This window comes from Thamnophis elegans, chromosome 9 (assembly GCF_009769535.1).
Source record: "Thamnophis elegans isolate rThaEle1 chromosome 9, rThaEle1.pri, whole genome shotgun sequence".
Lineage (NCBI taxonomy): Eukaryota > Metazoa > Chordata > Lepidosauria > Squamata > Colubridae > Thamnophis > Thamnophis elegans.
This window is the reverse complement of record NC_045549.1, coordinates 3,775,331-3,792,902: the sequence shown is the minus strand read 5'-3', so window position 1 is coordinate 3,792,902 and position 17,572 is coordinate 3,775,331. Positions and strand designations below refer to the sequence as shown.

At 47.6% G+C, this 17,572-nt stretch overlaps 2 protein-coding genes across 4 annotated transcripts in view; both read right to left on the bottom strand.

Moving 5' to 3' along the window:
- Positions 1 to 17,572, bottom strand: part of UBOX5 (U-box domain containing 5) — an 81,572-nt gene that overhangs the window by 25,301 nt on the left and 38,699 nt on the right. The gene's annotated exons all lie outside the window — the stretch shown is intronic.
- Positions 14,120 to 17,572, bottom strand: part of LZTS3 (leucine zipper tumor suppressor family member 3) — a 42,150-nt gene continuing 38,697 nt past the window's right edge. For all 3 annotated transcript variants that reach the window (XM_032224077.1, XM_032224079.1, XM_032224078.1), the window contains exons 3-4: positions 16,265 to 17,101; positions 14,120 to 14,914 (exon numbers count right to left, since the gene is read on the bottom strand). In XM_032224077.1, coding sequence (XP_032079968.1) covers positions 14,198 to 14,914; positions 16,265 to 17,101 — 1,554 coding nt within the window. In that variant the 3' untranslated portion in view covers positions 14,120 to 14,197. The remainder of the gene's footprint in view (positions 14,915 to 16,264; positions 17,102 to 17,572) is intronic.

Below are 17,572 nucleotides of genomic sequence, written 5' to 3'. Positions count from 1 at the left end.
GACCTACAAGGTCCCTTCCGACTCTGTTATTCTGTTATTATTCTGTTATTCAGAAGTTGTGGGAGCTTCACCACTGGAAGCTTTCAAGAAGAGACTGGACTGCCATCTCTCAGAAATGACACAGGGTCTCCTGCTTGAACAGGGAGCTGGACTAGAAGACCTCCACGGTCCCTTCCAGCTCGATTCTGATTCTGAAATCCCCATTGACTTTTCTCGTCAGGCGGCCATAAAACATGATCATGTGACATGTCCCCCAGAGCACTGCAACCGTCACAAATATGAGTCAGTTGCCAAATTTCCAAGATTTGATCATGTGACGATACCACAACGTGAAAAACAGCCATAAGTTAACTTTTTCCAGTGCCTTTGTAATCATGAACAGTTAATAAAAAAACAAATGGTTGTAAGTCGGGGACTCCTTGTAAAATCAGGAAACAACAGTTAAAGTTAAAGTTTAAAATATTGGGTTGAATTCAAGTCCATTCTCAAAATGAGGCTTAGATAGTGTTGTTATACTGCGGTTTCTTTCAGCCGGATTGTCCTCAAAAGGTTACAGGTAGTCCTCAACTTTCGACCACAATGGCGCTCAACATTTATGTTGCTAAGGGAGAAATTTCTTAAGCGAGCGTTGCCCCATTGGACGGGTTTTCTTGCCACGGTTGTTAAGCGAATCACTGCAGTTGTTAATGTAATAACACAGTTCTTAAGTGAGCCTGACTTCCCCGTTGACTCTGCTGGTTGGAAAGTCGCAAAGGTGGATCACTGCCACCGTCATAAATATGAACCAGTTGCCAAACATCCCAGTGTAAAAATCATGAGATCGTGGGAATGCTGCAGCGGTCATAACTGTTGAGAAACAGTCATAAGTCACTTTTTCGGTGCCTTCTGCAGCTTCGACCAGTCACTAAATGAATTGCTGTAAAGCGAGGACTGCCTATATTTGATGGGACAAATCTAGGTTCCCCGCAGCTTTTGATAAATGGCCATAAATCAAATATTTTCAAACGGGGGAATTCTAGCAGGAAAGTAAGCTGTACAGCTAATTTTCAGCACGAGCAAGAATTAAATCGGCTTAGAGTCTAATAATTCTAGACCTGTTTGTTCAGAAGATAGTCACGCTATCTGGCCTAATCTTTTTAAAAGTATTATTAAGTTTGTGGCTATAGAAATAACAACAAGTGGAATCCTAGCCTTTGGAATTCAGTGGCGTTTACTAATTAAATCTGATTAAGTCAGATTTACCTGCCATCGTGCAGATCCAGAATCACTTGAGAGTTAATCTAAGAGGATCATGTAACACTCCGTTCCCTTTCCATGTTTGAAAGTTACATTGTGCTAGACTAGGCTTTTATAATCTCACGTTTCAAAGTTTCCCCAGCTCCTCGGCTTGTTTTGCCCTGCAGGAATTCTCATCCATGGAATCCTTCCCAAACTCTCTCTAAATGTATTGAAATCGGTCCTCTTAAAGTCCAAAACTCTAGTCTGCTTGTGGTTGCATAACGAATCAAGGCAGTGGTGGGTTTCAATTTTTTTTGGAATCTACTCTGTGGGTGTGGCCTCCTTTGTGGGAGTGGCTTGCCGGCCATTCTCTCTCTCTCTCTCTCTCTCTCTCTCTCTCTCTCTCCTTCCTTTTGTCTCTGTCCCTTTTTTCTTTTTTTCTTTCATCTCTCTCACTTTTTCTTTCTTTTTTCTTTCTTTCTTTCTTTCTATCTATCTTTCTTTCTCTTTCTCTCTGTCTCTGTGTCAGTCTGTCTGTCTCTGTGTGGGGGGGGGCAGTGGTGGGTTTCAAAAAATTTTGGAACCTCTTCTGTAGGTGTGGCCTCTTTTCCAGGTCCACTGGTGGAACCTCTTTTAACCGGTTCGGTAGATTTGACGAACCGGTTCTACCGAATAGGTGCGAACTGGTAGGAACCCACCTCTGAATCAAGGAGAGAATCAACCTAGAACTAAGGAGAAACTTCCTGACAGCGAGAACAATTGATCAGTGGAACAACTTGCCACAAGAAGTCGTGAATACTCCCAACACTGGAAGTTTTTAAGGGGAGATAGGATAACTATTTGTCGGCAATTGTATATTGCCTCCTGCTTGAGGAGGGGGTAGGACTAGAAGATCTCCAAGGTCCCTTCCAAGTCTCATTCTCCAAAGCATATGGCAGGACAAGAAGCAATGGAGGGAAACGAATGAAGGGGAACAGAAAAGGTGACTTCCAGATGTTGGGTGAAGAAGAAAAAAGAGAGAAAAAGGGGTGTGCTCTCTGTTCGGCCCCACCTCTTGGTTCCTGTGTAAGAAATGTATTCTGATTGGTTGTCAGACTCCCGAGGGGGGGGGGAGGGTGTCTTCGCTAACTTCGTAGGTTGCGTGTCTTTTGAGTCCCAAGCTTGGTTGAGTTCCCAGATGCCATGTGGTGAGTTTGTGTTTCAGGCTAATCCCACTTTTGTTATGTAGAATAGACTGGCTCAGGCATTTTAATGGCCCATTGACAAAGGTGGGGGCTATTAAGAGTGAGTCTGTTTCCTGCCTAAAAACATGTTTCTCCATTTCTTATCCAGGGAAATATAATAGTCTGCCTTTTCAATATTTCCTAGGATATTTCATTTTTTCGAGGAGCCCACCCAGCTGGTCATTAGGGCAGAGAACCGGTTGTTAAATTATTTGAATCCCACCACTGGCATACGGGTGTACTCCTCGACTTACGAGAGTTCGCTTAGTGACCGTTCAAAGTTACAGCGGCACTGGATGAAGTGACTTACCGCCATTTTTCCACAGTTGCAAACTTTGCAGCCTTCCCACGATCACGTGATCAAAATCCAGAGGCTTGGCAACTGGCATGTACTTAGGACTGTTGCTGCGTCCCAAGGTCACGTGACCTCCCGACCAGCAAAGTCAACGGGGGAGGCTGATTCCCTTAACAACCAGGTTACTAACTTAACAAATGCAATGCTTCACTTCACAACGGTGGCAAGGAAAGTTATTTCACACACGTCTCACTTAGCAACAGAGGTTTGGGGCTCAATTGTGGTCATAAGTCGAGGACTACCTATATACCGGATGAGGAGCGCATTCACCAGGTAAAACCCACTAGAAATACAGCTTTTCCTGTTGGACATCCTGCAAAAAATCTTAAAAATGGTTTCGAAATGGACTTTTCCCCCCAAAGTTTTCTGTTCTTATCAGCAGAGAGCCAGAGCGAGGAAGGCCAAGCTAATAAATAACCCGAATAAATCACTTTTTTTTCCAGTGTTTTCTCCAGAACAAACATTCTATGTTTACAATCCAGGTTTACATTTGGAACGCCTGAATCGGTGGGACAAAATTCTTTGAATAAATTTTTTGTGTGTTTTTTAAAAAAAACTCGAATTATAATCTAATTAGCTGAAAGCTATTCTGGCGTCTAGGAAATCTCGCCACTGTTGATTTTTAGTTTGATAATTTACGATCTTAAAAACAACAACAACCCACCATTCTTAAAAACAAGTTGACAAAGAGCAGGTTGACCTGTAAGATGCGTTTCAATAAAAAGACTCTAGTAAAGAGCCGTGACTAAAATAATGTGGAAATGGGTGACAAGCTCATTAATTAAATCTGCTGTTTAGCAAAGGCCTTAATTGGTCTGTGACAAGTTCCCGGAATAAGTGCATTGAAGAGTTTATTACTCATCCCTTCTTATTAATGCTGCATCCTCTCTGTGTTTGAATAACCAACTGAAAGTCCTGCTATATAATTACTAGCTGGATACCCGTGTTTCGCAACGAAACTATGAGATCAGGCTATGCAGGAGAAATTCAGTTTACAATCTGTTGGCTCAGTGGTGGTCGGTGATAGAATCACACAAGGGAATATCGCTCCCGCCGCATTGAGTCCGGAAGAGGTTCCATAGGGGGAAGGCGTAGACATTTTGGTGAGGTACCGACGTTCAGTACTGTAAGGAGCCCCAGACCGCTCCTGAATGAAGAAGTGGAACATTCGCCAGTTTGAACTGAGGTAACGGAATGTGAGGCAACTGGCAGTTGGAACAGAGTTCTTTTCAGGTGGGGAGGGGGAGTAGAACTCCTTAGCATCAGTGTGTTAATTATTGTGTACGAAATACTAATTATCTGATGGTTATTTCGACAAATCCTTTCTTAGCGAGCACCTAGAAACCAAGAGCAACGTACGGGCCGAATTTCAAATTTGTAGGGCTTATAGTTCTTGAGATTTCATGATGAGTGAGTGGTACTTGACTTTATATATATATATATATATATATATATATATATAGATAGATAGATAGATAGATAGATAGATAGATAGATAGATAGATAGATAGATAGATATAGATATAGATAGATATAGATATAGATATATAGATATAGATAGATATAGATATAGATAGAGATAGAGATAGAGATAGATAGATAGATAGATAGATAGATAGATAGATAGATAGATAGATATTTATTATCTGTGAGGTCCAGTTACAGCAGTAACTGTGAGGGATTGCCCAAAATGCTGCATTCTCCACATCTCCATAAGCAGGGTCTCCCCACCCATTTGAGCCAGCTGAGGGGTGAATGTCTCCCCCTCTGGCCCTGTGCAAGACTTTGCGACAGGCAGAAGTTCACTAGGTAAGGCTTCCCCCCCATTGCTGGAGCCCAGGCTCCCTCCAAGAACCAAATTGCCTCCTTGCTCCATTGAGGGCATGACAGGGTGGTGGAAGATCTTGTAGCCCCCCTTTCTGACGCTGCCCACAGCTTTGTAGTGGGCAGATGTTCACCAGGTAAAGCTCCTCCAACTGCTGGAGTTACAGCTGAGGCTCTCTCTCTCTCGTCTCATTTATGATCTGGGCATGGCAGGGCAGTAGAATAAGACAGATCAATACACATATAATTTATGTAGATATAGCCTGTATATATTTATATATGTTACAAACATATGTACACAATACTACTATATAGCTTTGTGGACACACACACACACACACACATATACATACATACATACATGTGTGTGTGTGTGTGTGTGTTGTATTTGTGCTGATAAATAAATAAAGGGAGATTAGTATAGATCTATTTCAAGCTATTTAGCTCTCATCAGCTAGCCATACCCTTACTGGGATTAGAACCTGTGCTGTATTGCATCTTAGGCAGATGTGTTAACCATTAAGCCACAAGGTTCTTCTCCTTATCAGCTGAGCCAGGAAGAAAGGTATATATTTAAAGTCATATATTAACATATATACACATATACATATACATATATATATGTAAATATACATTTACATATACATATACATACACATACATACATGTATGTATATATGTGTGTGTGTGTGTGTTTTTATTTGTGCTGATAAATAAAGGGAGACTAGTATAGATTATTTCAAGCTATTTAGTAAGTAAGGGTATGGCTAGCTGATGAGAGCTAAATAGCTTGAAATAGATCTATACTAGTCTCCCTTTATTTATTTATCAGCACAAATATAACACAAATGTAACAAAGACAACAGTAATAATATTGGGTTTCTGTCGTGATGGACTCTTGTGACGAGCCGATTGACAGATATGGAAGCAGTTAGCTTCCTCCCCTAATTGGGGCTTACCAGGGGTTGTATAAATCTTATATATATATATATATATACACATACATACATACACACACACACACATATATATATATATATAAAAACCCACCCCAACCTCAGAAGGCAATAGCCGTTTTCGTCTTTAGAATGCAGACATGTGACGAACTGAAACTCCACCGGTTTAAGCAACGGTTTTAAAAATTGTTGTCTCTGTTATACAAAAAAAACCCATGACTTTCTTTTTATTAAATGCAAACAATCAGAAAGACAAAGTCGATCAAACAAGGTCTGAATGCAAAAACTAGGTAAGAGAAACATTTTTTTTAATTTTCTTTTTTTTTTTAGCGTTTTTAATTCTCTCTCTTTTTTTCTTCCCCTTCGCTTTTGAGAAGAACGAACTTTCCTCAAAGATAGTTCAAAAGAAAAAAAATAAAGATAAATCAACAGTCGAGTATCGAGTATGTGACAAAAAAGATTTTAACAGTTTTGATTTGGGACGCCCGACTTAAAATTCCGCAGTAAGAGCAGAGAAAAACCGACGGAGGCTCTAAATAAAGGACATCAAGGCAATTTTGCTTCGAAGCGACAGCTGGTCCTTGACTTACAACGGTTCACTTAGTGACCGAAGTTGCAGCGGCTCTGGAAAAAAAAAAAGCGGTCGATGACCAGTTTTCACGCTTATGACCCCATGCTCACGGGGTCAAAATTCAGATTCTTGCCTTGGCCACTGACTCGTCTTTATGACGGTTGCCATATCCTGAGGTCACATCATCCCCTTTCGCGGCCTTCTGACAAGCAAAGTCAGAAGCCACATTCACTTCACCAAGTCAGGAGAACCTTCCTAACGGGGACGACAATTGACCAGTGGAACAGCCGGCCACCAGATGTTGTGGGTGCTTCACAACTGGAGGTTTTGAAGAAGAGATTGGACAGCCATTTGTCGGGAATGGCATAGGCCAGGGATGGCTAACCTTTTTGTCGACGTGTCCCTCCCTCCCCCGCACATGCACGCCGACCCTCCTGTGTGCCCCCCACCCCTGCACATGTGCACCACCCTACCCCCCGTCCATTTTTGGCTTCCAGGTTGGTGCAGAAGGTTTTCCAGACCCGAAACAGGGTGCGGGGAGACTTCACATGTCCTTTTGTGCCTGGAAGGCCTCCAGAACCAACTTGGAAGCCAAAACGGGGCGCGGGGGCACCGCGCAAGGCCCCAAAATGCAATGCGAGTGGGTGCCCTGCCCCTGCTCCTCTGAGACAAGAAGACCAGCTGGCCGACGGGAGGCGTGCCCAAATGTGCGGTCGGGCTGGGCTGGGCTGAAGGCTGGTATGCCCGTAAAGTGGGCTCTAAGTGCCCCCTGTGGCACCGGTGGCATAGGTTCGCCATCACGGGTATAGGCAGTGGTGGGATTCAAATAATTTAACAACCATTTCTCTGCCCTAATGGCCGGCTGGGTGGGCGTGGCAATGGTGAGCGTGGCCAGGGGTTGTGACAGGCAGTACTTGGCCACCTGCACCCTCCTGGGAGCATAAATGGGCCGCAGGGGGGCTGCGCCAGGCCGCACCCCGTTTTGGGCCTAGTAGGCCTCCCTGGACTTTCCTGGGAGCCAAAACGGGGCGTGTGGGGACTCCTGGAAGGGGCGCGGCCAGCCAGCAATTTAACAACCAGTTCGCCTGACCCGACCCGAACCGGCTGAATCCCACCACTGGGTATACGGTCTCCTGCCTGAGCAGGGGGCTGGACTAGAAGGCCTCCAAGGTCCCTTCCAGCTCTATGAAGCCAGAGTTAAAACCTAAACAGAAAAGAAGACGCCTTCTTCTAATCCTGGAATAATCCGGAATGACTTTGGTACCATATGAACCTCAAAATTGAGAATTTGGCAAAGACGTCCCTTTCATAATCCAAAACTTTTGTCCCGGATTTTTTTTCTGCTCTTACCGCACAACGTAGTCGTTAATCGCAGAAATTTTCTTTCCCCGCCCTCTTCTTTGTACACCTCTTCTTGCTTTAATCATCACATAAACAGATACGGAGAGTATTTACATCCAAGTAACTTGCTTCTGTATAATTTTAGCAGCATTAATCAGGAAATTATTTCTCTTTGCGTTGCCATCTCTGTTCATTTCCATTTGCAGGCAATTTAACCATTGGTTTGCCTTGGTCTGGGATAGGTACGTTCTACGCTCAATTCAAAGAGAGCAGATCGTCTCTTTTAAATCTAAGACAGCGTATGTATAGATATATATATATATATTCTTTGTTTTCTCTTACCAGGCGAGATACAAAAAAAGTGCCTTTTTTTTTTTGAAAAAAAAAATCTGATAAATGTCTTCCCACAGGCAAGACAAGTCACAGTTTATGAAAAGACCTGACGGGGTCTTTTGAGTCACTCAACACAAAAAATAAAGAAAAGAGAAAAGAAAAAAGAAAGGGAAAGCAAGTAAATGTAAAGAGAAGAAGAGAGGAAGAAGAGGAGAAAGAAGAAATGAAGTGATGAGAGAGGGAGAGGGAGGAGAGGAGGAAGAAGAGAGGAAGAGGAAGAAGAGAGGAGGGAAAGAGGAAGAGAAGTGAGGCGAGAGGGAGAGGAAGAAGAGAGGAAGGAGAGGAGAGGAGGAAGAAGAGAGGAAGAGGAAAGGGAAGTGAGGAGAGAGGCAGAGGGAGGAGAGGAGGAAGAAGAAGAGAGGAAGAAGAAGAGGAGGAAGAGGAAAGAGCAGTGAGGAGAGAGGGAGGGGAAGAAGAGAGGAGAGGAAGAAGAGAAGAAGAGGGGAGGAAGAGGAATTGAGAAGGGAAAGGAAGAGAAGAGGAAGAAGAGAAAAGAAGAGGAAAGAGGAAGAAGGAGAGAGGAAGACAAGGAGAGGAAGAAGAGAAGGAAGAGGAATGGAGAAGGGAAGGGAAGAAAGGAGAGGAAGAAGAAAAGAGAGGCAGAAGAGGAGGAAGGGGAATAGAGAAGGGAACAGAGGAGGAAGAAGAGAGGAAAGGAAGAAGAGGAGGGGAAGAAGAGGGGAGAGGAAGAACAGAGGAAGAAAAGGGGAGGAAGAGGAATGGAGAAGGGAAAGGAAGAGAAGAGGAAGAAGAGGGGAGAGGAGGAAAAGGAGAGCAGAGAGGAGGGAGAGAAGAGAAGAGAGAGAAGCGAAGAGAAGCCTTGGTTGATCCAAATACACACAGAAGTTAACATCTTGGGAAGAAGAGATGGTGATTTTGCAGGGGGTTGTAGATTAAAAATCATTTTTCTGTGGGATAAAGAGAGAAATTTCCTTCCTAAAAGTCTGAGCGTCGCTTTTTTTAAAGTCCTTGACTTACAACCATCATTTTAGTGACCATTCGAAGTTACAATGGTACTGGAAAAACTGACTTATGACCAGTTTTTCAAGCCTACGGCCGTCACAGTCTCCCTGAAGTCACTTGATCAAAATTTGGGCGCCTGGCAACCACCAAGGTCGTGTGATCACAATTTGCAGCCTTCCCAGCTGCTTTCTGACAAGCCAACTCGGAGAGGGGGAGGAGCCAGATTTGCTCAAAGACCGCAGGGTTCACTTAACAACTGCAGTGATTCACTGAACAGCGGTGGCACCAAAGGTCACAAAACAGGGCAAAACTCAACAATGGCCTCGCTTAGCAATGGAAGCTGTAGGCTCAATTGTGGTCACAAGTCGAGGACTACCGGTGTAGAAATAAGAGAAAACGTGATAAAAGCAGCTGTTGTCCAGAACAGGGGTGTCAGACCCGATTTCATTGAGCGCCGCATCAGGGTTGTGTTTGACCTGCGAGGGCCTGGCTGGGTATGGCCAACTTGACGTCACTCGTGTCGGGGGCACAGGTGGTGATCCCAGTGCTCTGCCAGCGAAAACGGGCTCCTGAGCTCCGTTTTCGGCTGCCACGGCCTCCTGCAACCCTCACAGCGAAAACAGGCTCCCGAGCTCCGTTTCCGGCTTCCACGGCCTCCTGCAACCCCCACAGCGAAAAAAGGCTCCCGAGCTCCGTTTTCAGCTTCCACAGCCTCCTGCAACCCTCACAGCGAAAACAGGCTCCTGAGCTCCGTTTTCGGCTGCCACTGCCTCCTGCAACCCTCACAGCGAAAACAGGCTCCTGAGCACCATTGTCAGCTGCCACTGCCTCCTGCAACCCTCACAGCGAAAACAGGCTCCCGAGCTCCATTTTCGGCTTCCACGGCCTCCTGCAACCCCCACAGCGAAAACAGGCTCCCGAGCTCCGTTTTCAGCTTCCACAGCCTCCTGCAACCCTCACAGCGAAAACAGGCTCCTGAGCTCCGTTTTCGGCTGCCACTGCCTCCTGCAACCCTCACAGCGAAAACAGGCTCCTGAGCACCATTGTCAGCTGCCACTGCCTCCTGCAACCCTCACAGCGAAAACAGGCTCCTGAGCACCATTGTCAGCTGCCACTGCCTCCTGCAACCCTCACAGCGAAAACAGGCTCCCGAGCTCCGTTTTCGGCTGTCACGGCCTCCTGCAACCCTCACAGCGAAAACAGGCTCCCGAGCTCCGTTTTCGGCTGTCACGGCCTCCTGCAACCCTCACAGCGAAAACAGGCTCCTGAGCTCCGTTTTCAGCTTCCACGGCCTCCTGCAACCCTCACAGTGAAAACAGGCTCCCGAGCTCCGTTTTCGGCTTCCATGGTCTCCTGTAACCCTCACAGCGAAAACAGGCTCCCGAGCTCCGTTTTCGGCTTCACGGCCTCCTGTAACCCTCACAGCAAAAACAGGCTCCTGAGCTCCGTTTTTGGCTTCCACGGCCTCCTGCAACCCTCACAGCGAAAACAGGCTCCTGAGCACCATTGTCAGCTGCCACTGCCTCCTGCAACCCTCACAGCGAAAACAGGCTCCTGAGCTCCGTTTTCGGCTGTCATGGCCTCCTGCAACCCTCACAGCGAAAACAGGCTCCCGAGCACCATTGTCAGCTGCCACTGCCTCCTGCAACCCTCACAGCGAAAACAGGCTCCCGAGCTCCGTTTTCGGCTGTCATGGCCTCCTGCAACCCTCACAGCGAAAACAGGCTCCCGAGCACCATTGTCAGCTGCCACTGCCTCCTGCAACCCTCACAGCGAAAACAGGCTCCCGAGCACCATTGTCAGCTGCCACTGCCTCCTGCAACCCTCACAGCGAAAACAGGCTCCCGAGCTCCGTTTTCGGCTTCACGGCCTCCTGCAACGCTCACAGCGAAAACAGGCTCCCGAGCACCATTGTCAGCTGCCACTGCCTCCTGCAACCCTCACAGCGAAAACAGGCTCCTGAGCTCCGTTTTCGGCTGTCACAGCCTCCTGCAACCCTCACAGCGAAAACAGGCTCCCGAGCACCATTGTCAGCTGCCACTGCCTCCTGCAACCCTCACAGCGAAAACAGGCTCCTGAGCTCCGTTTTCGGCTGTCATGGCCTCCTGCAACCCTCACAGCGAAAACAGGCTCCCGAGCACCATTGTCAGCTGCCGCTGCCTCCTGCAACCCTCACAGCGAAAACAGGCTCCCGAGCACCATTGTCAGCTGCCACTGCCTCCTGCAACCCTCACAGCGAAAACAGGCTCCCGAGCTCCGTTTTCGGCTTCACGGCCTCCTGCAACGCTCACAGCGAAAACAGGCTCCCGAGCACCATTGTCAGCTGCCACTGCCTCCTGCAACCCTCACAGCGAAAACAGGCTCCTGAGCTCCGTTTTCGGCTGTCACAGCCTCCTGCAACCCTCACAGCGAAAACAGGCTCCTGAGCACCATTGTCAGCTGCCACTGCCTCCTGCAACCCTCACAGCGAAAACAGGCTCCCGAGCTCCGTTTTCGGCTGTCACAGCCTCCTGCAACCCTCACAGCGAAAACAGGCTCCCGAGCTCCGTTTTCGGCTGTCACGGCCTCCTGCAACCCTCACAGCGAAAACAGGCTCCTGAGCACCATTGTCAGCTGCCACTGCCTCCTGCAACCCTCACAGCGAAAACAGGCTCCTGAGCTCCGTTTTCGGCTGCCACTGCCTCCTGCAACCCTCACAGCGAAAACAGGCTCCTGAGCACCGTTGTCAGCTGCCACTGCCTCCTGCAACCCTCACAGCGAAAACAGGCTCCTGAGCTCCGTTTTCGGCTTCCACGGCCTCCTGCAACCCTCACAGCGAAAACAGTTGATTTAAATCAAGCCTTTTTACTAGTGATTCAAATGGTGATTTAAAAAGACTTTAAAGCCACCCTGGTTTACCAATTTAACATCTGCAGCGATTCACTTAATTGTGGCCAGAAAGATCGTGGAAGAAGGGTTTAAAACTCGCTTGACCACTGTCTTAAGCGACAGAGATTTTGGCTCAGCCGTGGTCATAAGGCAAGGACTACTGCAGAGAATCTTAAAGGGCCACCCGTCTGTAAGTGGAACGCAGAGACACACCCCATTTTGGATCTACTAACGGTGACCTGCAATGAAGATCCTCCCATCGGCAAACCAGGAACGTGATGTGGCAAGAAGAGAGCTGGATTGGACAAGAGCTACCACCAGGAGGATCCTAAAGTACTTCCTGAATTCACTAGCTCCAAGCTTCGGTCTAGAGGACCTCAGCGTTCCCCCCAGTTATGTAACAGTGCCAGAAGGACCCAGTCACCACCGTCCATTAATGGTTGGGTCAAGGTTGCTTCTGAACCTCAGATCACTCTGAAAGTATTGAAATGATGTCCCTTAATTTCTGGCAGGCTTTTTAAAGAAAAAAGCCTTTTGAGGTATTCTATAATCGAAACTACTTTTGAACTGCTCAGTAGGTAGATAGGGTGGGTTCCTCTCAATGAACCCTGGGAGTTCTAGTTTTCTCAGAGAAACGTGGCATGATTTGGGAGGGACGCCGTCTCCTCCTGGAGTGATGGGAGATAAAGAGTTTCACAGAGAGAGAGAGAGGGAAGGGCAAAGGGGGAGGTGGGTCAGAATAATCTCACCTGCCATGAGCTTCTATTCTCGTAGAAGAGAATATTCGTAGCTCAGGGTTGAAATGAAGGGTCTCTGAGCTTGGTGGTTTTCTTGCAGACGTTTCATAACCCAGCGAGGCAACATCACCAGTGCGAGGAGGAGGAGGAGGAGGACTGTGAAGTCCTTGATGCTCTCTGAGGTTGGTGGTTTTGTTGCAAACGTTTCATGACCCAGCTAGGCAACACCGTCAGTGCTAGAAAGGAGTGGGGGTTGCTCTCTGTTTATATACAAGTTGGTGTTGGTGGGAGTCAGATAGTTCCTTCATTAGGCTGTTGTTTACTGTTAGCTTGAGTTGGTAGCGCCTTGATTGGGGCACACGGATGTATTGTGGTAGTATTAATCTTGGTTTTAATCTCTGCCTATCTGGTGATGATTGCTGGTGAGGAAGTGTTTTTGTTTCCTTTTGGGCTTTTGGATTGTCTCTTTTGAATGACGTGTAAATGTTGTTTATCTCTATGTGTCTGTTGATGGCTGATTTGTCTGAGTGCCCAGCTTCCCGGAATTCTCTAGCATTTATGGACTTAACCTGGTCTAGGATGGTCATACTTCCCCAAGCTGAAATTATAGTTAGGTCTGTCCACATCAGAGGTGGGTTCCTACCAGTTCGCACCTATTCGGTAGAACCGGTTCGTCAAATCTACCGAACCGGTTAGAAGAGGTTCCACCAGTGGATCTGGAAAGCAGGCCACACCTACACAAGAGGTTCCAAACATTTTTTGAAACCCACCACTGGTCCTTGGATATGATTATTCTACACTATCATGCTCCTATTTATAAAACTCAGTGCCTCTGTGAAAGGTAAGGATGACTACTGCGTTTGTGGTGCAATCAGAACATGGCGTGTGTTGAAGTTGTTTTAACGCAAACCAAAGGTGCCTTTTAAAAAACAAGTTTACATCCTATCCTTATGCATGCCAGTGCTGTGTGTGAGGTAATTTAAGGTGGTTCTGACAAGTGTCGTCAGCATCTTCATATCTGGTCACATGGGTGGCAAGCAACTCCCATCCGGTCACATGGGCGGAAAGCCACTCCCACAAAGGAGGCCACACCCACAGAGTAGGTTCGAAGAATTTTTGAAACCCACCACTGGTCCACATGAAGGAGTTTTCATCGTGTCTTCTGAGTGCTAGTTTGTACTCACGGAGACGCGCTGCTGGCCTCCTGCCTGTTTATCTTACAAAGCACTGATGACGTTACCTAGTTGGGTCCCGAAACGTCTTCAAGGAAGCAACCAAGCTCAGACAGCACCAAGGACCCCACAATCCTCCTCCTCTCCACAAAACCCACTCTCTTCCAGCACTGATGACGTTACCTAAATTGGGTTTGCAAGGAAACAGCCAAGCTCGCGGCTAAGGATGTCATCTGAAGAACTTGAGAAGGGAGCAGAGGTTGTGGTACATTGGCTAATGGGAATCATAACCAAAACCAGGTCAACTAAAAAGCCTACACAACAGCACACTCAAGAACTCCTGATGTCAAAACCTCCCTGGAACACAAAAGTACACCTGTGGCTTTCCCCACCTCCCCCACGCCCCTCTCCCCATAAAAGTAATTTGTAGAGCACCAGAGTATATCTGTGGGGGCCAAGTGCAAAAGATTTATGCTGCTGGTTATGTCACATATTCTACTTGGGAAGATCTCCAGCTGAAATTACAGGCACCATAATTGGGAAAAAGAACAAATTGTACTCGAAATGCCTTGGTCCTTAGATCTCCGTCGACTCTATCCTTTCCAGTCTGGATGGAGTCCATGTTTTCTTCTCGTCTGGGTGGGAGAGACCGGTGGCCTTGTTGGCCATCTCGTTGACCTTGTGCTCCAGGAGTTGGTTCTTCTGATACATCTCCACATAGTTCAACTGCAGCTGCTTCTGGTACTTGATGACCTTCTCCTTCTCCTCCTGCCACGTGCAACGTTCCTCCTCGAAGTCCGAGACCTGCTGCTCCCGGAACTGGCGCTCCGCTTTCAACTCCGCCTGGAGCCTCTCCACCTCTCTCCTCAAGGCGTTGAGGTTCTCCTCGCTCTGCCGCTTCACCTTGGCCTCGTCGCTCTCGCAGGCCAGGGGGTCCCTCGCGAGCTTCTCGGGGAGCTCCGGAGGGGCGTGGTTCTGGGGTCCCCCCAGGTGAGCCAAGGTCTGCTTCAGGTTGGAGACCTCCAGCTCGCACTGGCCGAGCTTCTCCCTCAACATCTGGACCTCGGCCATCTTGAGCTGCAGCTCGTTCTCGCAGAAGTCCAGGCTGACGCTTTTGGTGCTGTAGGAGTCCTTCAGGGTCAGGATCTGCTCGTCTTTGTCTCGGAGGAAGCCCTTGCCTTCTTTCAGCTGGGTACGCAGCCCGACGATCTCGTTCAGCTTTTGGGACACGTCGGCCTGAGAGTCCTTCAGCTGCTGCTTCAGCAGGGAGATCTCACCTGCCTTCTGGCACACCTGGATGAGAGAGAGAGAGACAGAGAGAGATTCTCATCAGGTAACATCTTAAACAAAGTTAGTTAACTGGGCGTGAGCTGCCCAGGAAATAAACTGAGCCCTTTTGAAGTCCTACAGCTGTGACGGCGAACCTGTGACATGCGTGTCCACAGGGGGCATGCCAAGCCATTGCTGAGGGCACGCGAGGCGTTGCCCTGTAAGCCCCATTTGGCTTTGATTTTTGGCCGTTAAAACGGACTTCCGGTTTGTGCGTTGGGCTGTTTTTCGCCCTCTGGAGGCTTCAGGGAAGCCTCCGGAAGGCAAAAAAATGGCCCAACGGGCAATCTGAAAGTCCGTTCCCAAACTTTCAGTTTGCCTGTCGGCCCGTTTTTACCCCCTCCCCAGGCTCCTAGAAAGCCTCTGGAGCCTGGGGAGGGCAAAAAACGGAGCTATCAGGCCCACCGGACATCGGAAAACGGGCTTCCGGAATGCCTCCAGGGGTGGGGGAGGTCGTTTTCACCCTCCCCAGGCCCCAAGAAAGTTGTGCGTGCCTATCCGGGGCAGCGTGTGTGTTTGTGTGTGTGGCAAGTGAATGCAAATGGGGCACAGTGCGGGGAGGGCATTAAATTATGGGGGTGGGCTTTTGGCACCCGAGGCGAAAAAAGCTGTGCCATCACTGTCCTACAATCACCTGATGGGCTGTGCCAAAGGTGCTTTTTTCAAGAGGCACCTGGACTTTCTGGTTTTTCCTTGGTGGGAAAAACCCAGCCCCTGAGTGGCGGGACTCATCTCCAGGGGTGGGTGGATACGGGATGAGTCTGCCTCTTGAGATGACGTAGACCGATTCTTTTTCATGGTATGGAGCAGAGGTGGGTTCCTACCGGTTCGCACCTATTCGATAGAACCGGTTCATCAAATCTACCGAACCGGTTAGAAGAGGTTCCACCAGTGGACCTGGAAAGCAGGCCACACCTACAGAAGAGGTTCCAATTTTTTTTGAAACCCACCACTGGTCCTTGGATATGATTATTCTACACTATCATGCTCCTATTTATAAAACTCAGTGCCTCTGTGAAAGGTAAGGATGACTACTGCGTTTGTGGTGCAATCAGAACCGGTCCTGTGGGTGTGGCATGGTGGGCGTGGTGTGGCTGGTGGGCGTGGCAGGGGAAGGATACTGCAAAATCCCCATTCCCACCCCACTCTGGGGCCAGCAAGAGGTGGCATTTGCTGGTTCTCCAAACTATTCAAAATTTCTGCTACTGGTTCTCTGAACTACTCAAAATTTCCACTACCGGTTCTCCAGAACCAGTCAGAACCTGCTGGATTTCACCCCTGCCTTGTATGGTGTTGACCCTGGCTGACTCTCACCTCCCACTTGGTCTCTTCAATCTTGGGAAGAAACTCGGCCTGCTCTTTTTTGAAAGCCACAAACTTCTTCTCCAGCTCTTCCCGCTGTTGAAAGAGTTGAGCGACGTCATCTTGGAGCTTCTTCTTCTCCTGCTGGAGCTTGAAGATCTGGAGCTGGAGGGCTTGTTGAGCTCTCTGGGCTTTCTTGGAGACCTGTTGGAGCTTGTTGGCGTAGTTCTGTCTCAGCTCGTCCATCTCCCGTTCCCAAATCTTCTGCTTCTCCTCAAAGACCTGGTAGATGGCCGCCTCGCTCTTGTCCAGGTTCCTCCTCATCTGGAGGACCTCCTGCTCCTTCTCCCACAGGCGGTTTTCCAGGTCTTGGATGATGTCGTCCGTGGAAGGCGAGTGGAAAGGCATCGTTTCGTTGAGATGGTTGAGTCGGCTGAAGGAAGAGGTGCTCTTCGTGGAAGACCGGCCGCTGTCTGAGGTAGATATCCCGTTGTATCCCACGACGTTCTTCTCGCCGTAGGTGGTCCCGATGCGGTTGATGTGACTGGTGGAGGCGCTCATGGGAGCCACGTGCTGGCTGTAGCCCGTGCCGTACGTGGGCAAGCTGGTTAAAGAGTTGCGGCCAGAATCGGAAAGACCGACTCTCTCTGGGTTGGTAGTCCTGTTAAGGCTGGCCTTCTCCAGGCCGCTTTTGACCGGCGCAGGACTATTGCTGTGCGTGTGGTTTAAAGTCTTTCGGTTCTCGGTGGCAACACCGTTGCTCTGCACTGGACACAGGTTTTGCATGGAATGGAAGTTTTTAGGAACAACTGGCTTAAAGGCTGAAGGTCTAACTAAGGACTCAGTATTCTGAAAGGGAAAAGAAGAAGACCAATAAAACAATTTCATTTATTTATTTATCTATTTATATCTATCTATCTATCTATCTATCTATCTAGCTAGCTAGCTAGCTAATCTATCATCTATATCTATCGTGTCTGTCTGTCTGTCTGTCTGTCTGTCTGTCTATCTATCTATCTATCTATCTATCTATCTATCTATCTATTTTTTACCTATCTGTTGATCTATCCTATCCTTTTATCTATTTATTATCTATATCTATTATCCATCTATTTATCTCTCTCTCTATCTATTATCTATTTATCTATCTATCTATCTAATCTATCTATATCTATCGTGTCTGTCTGTCTGTCTGTCTGTCTATCTATCTATCTATCTTTTACCTATCTGTTGATTTATCCTATCCTTTTATCTATTTATTATCTATATCTATTATCCATCTATTTATTTCTCTCTCTATCTATTATCTATTTATCTATC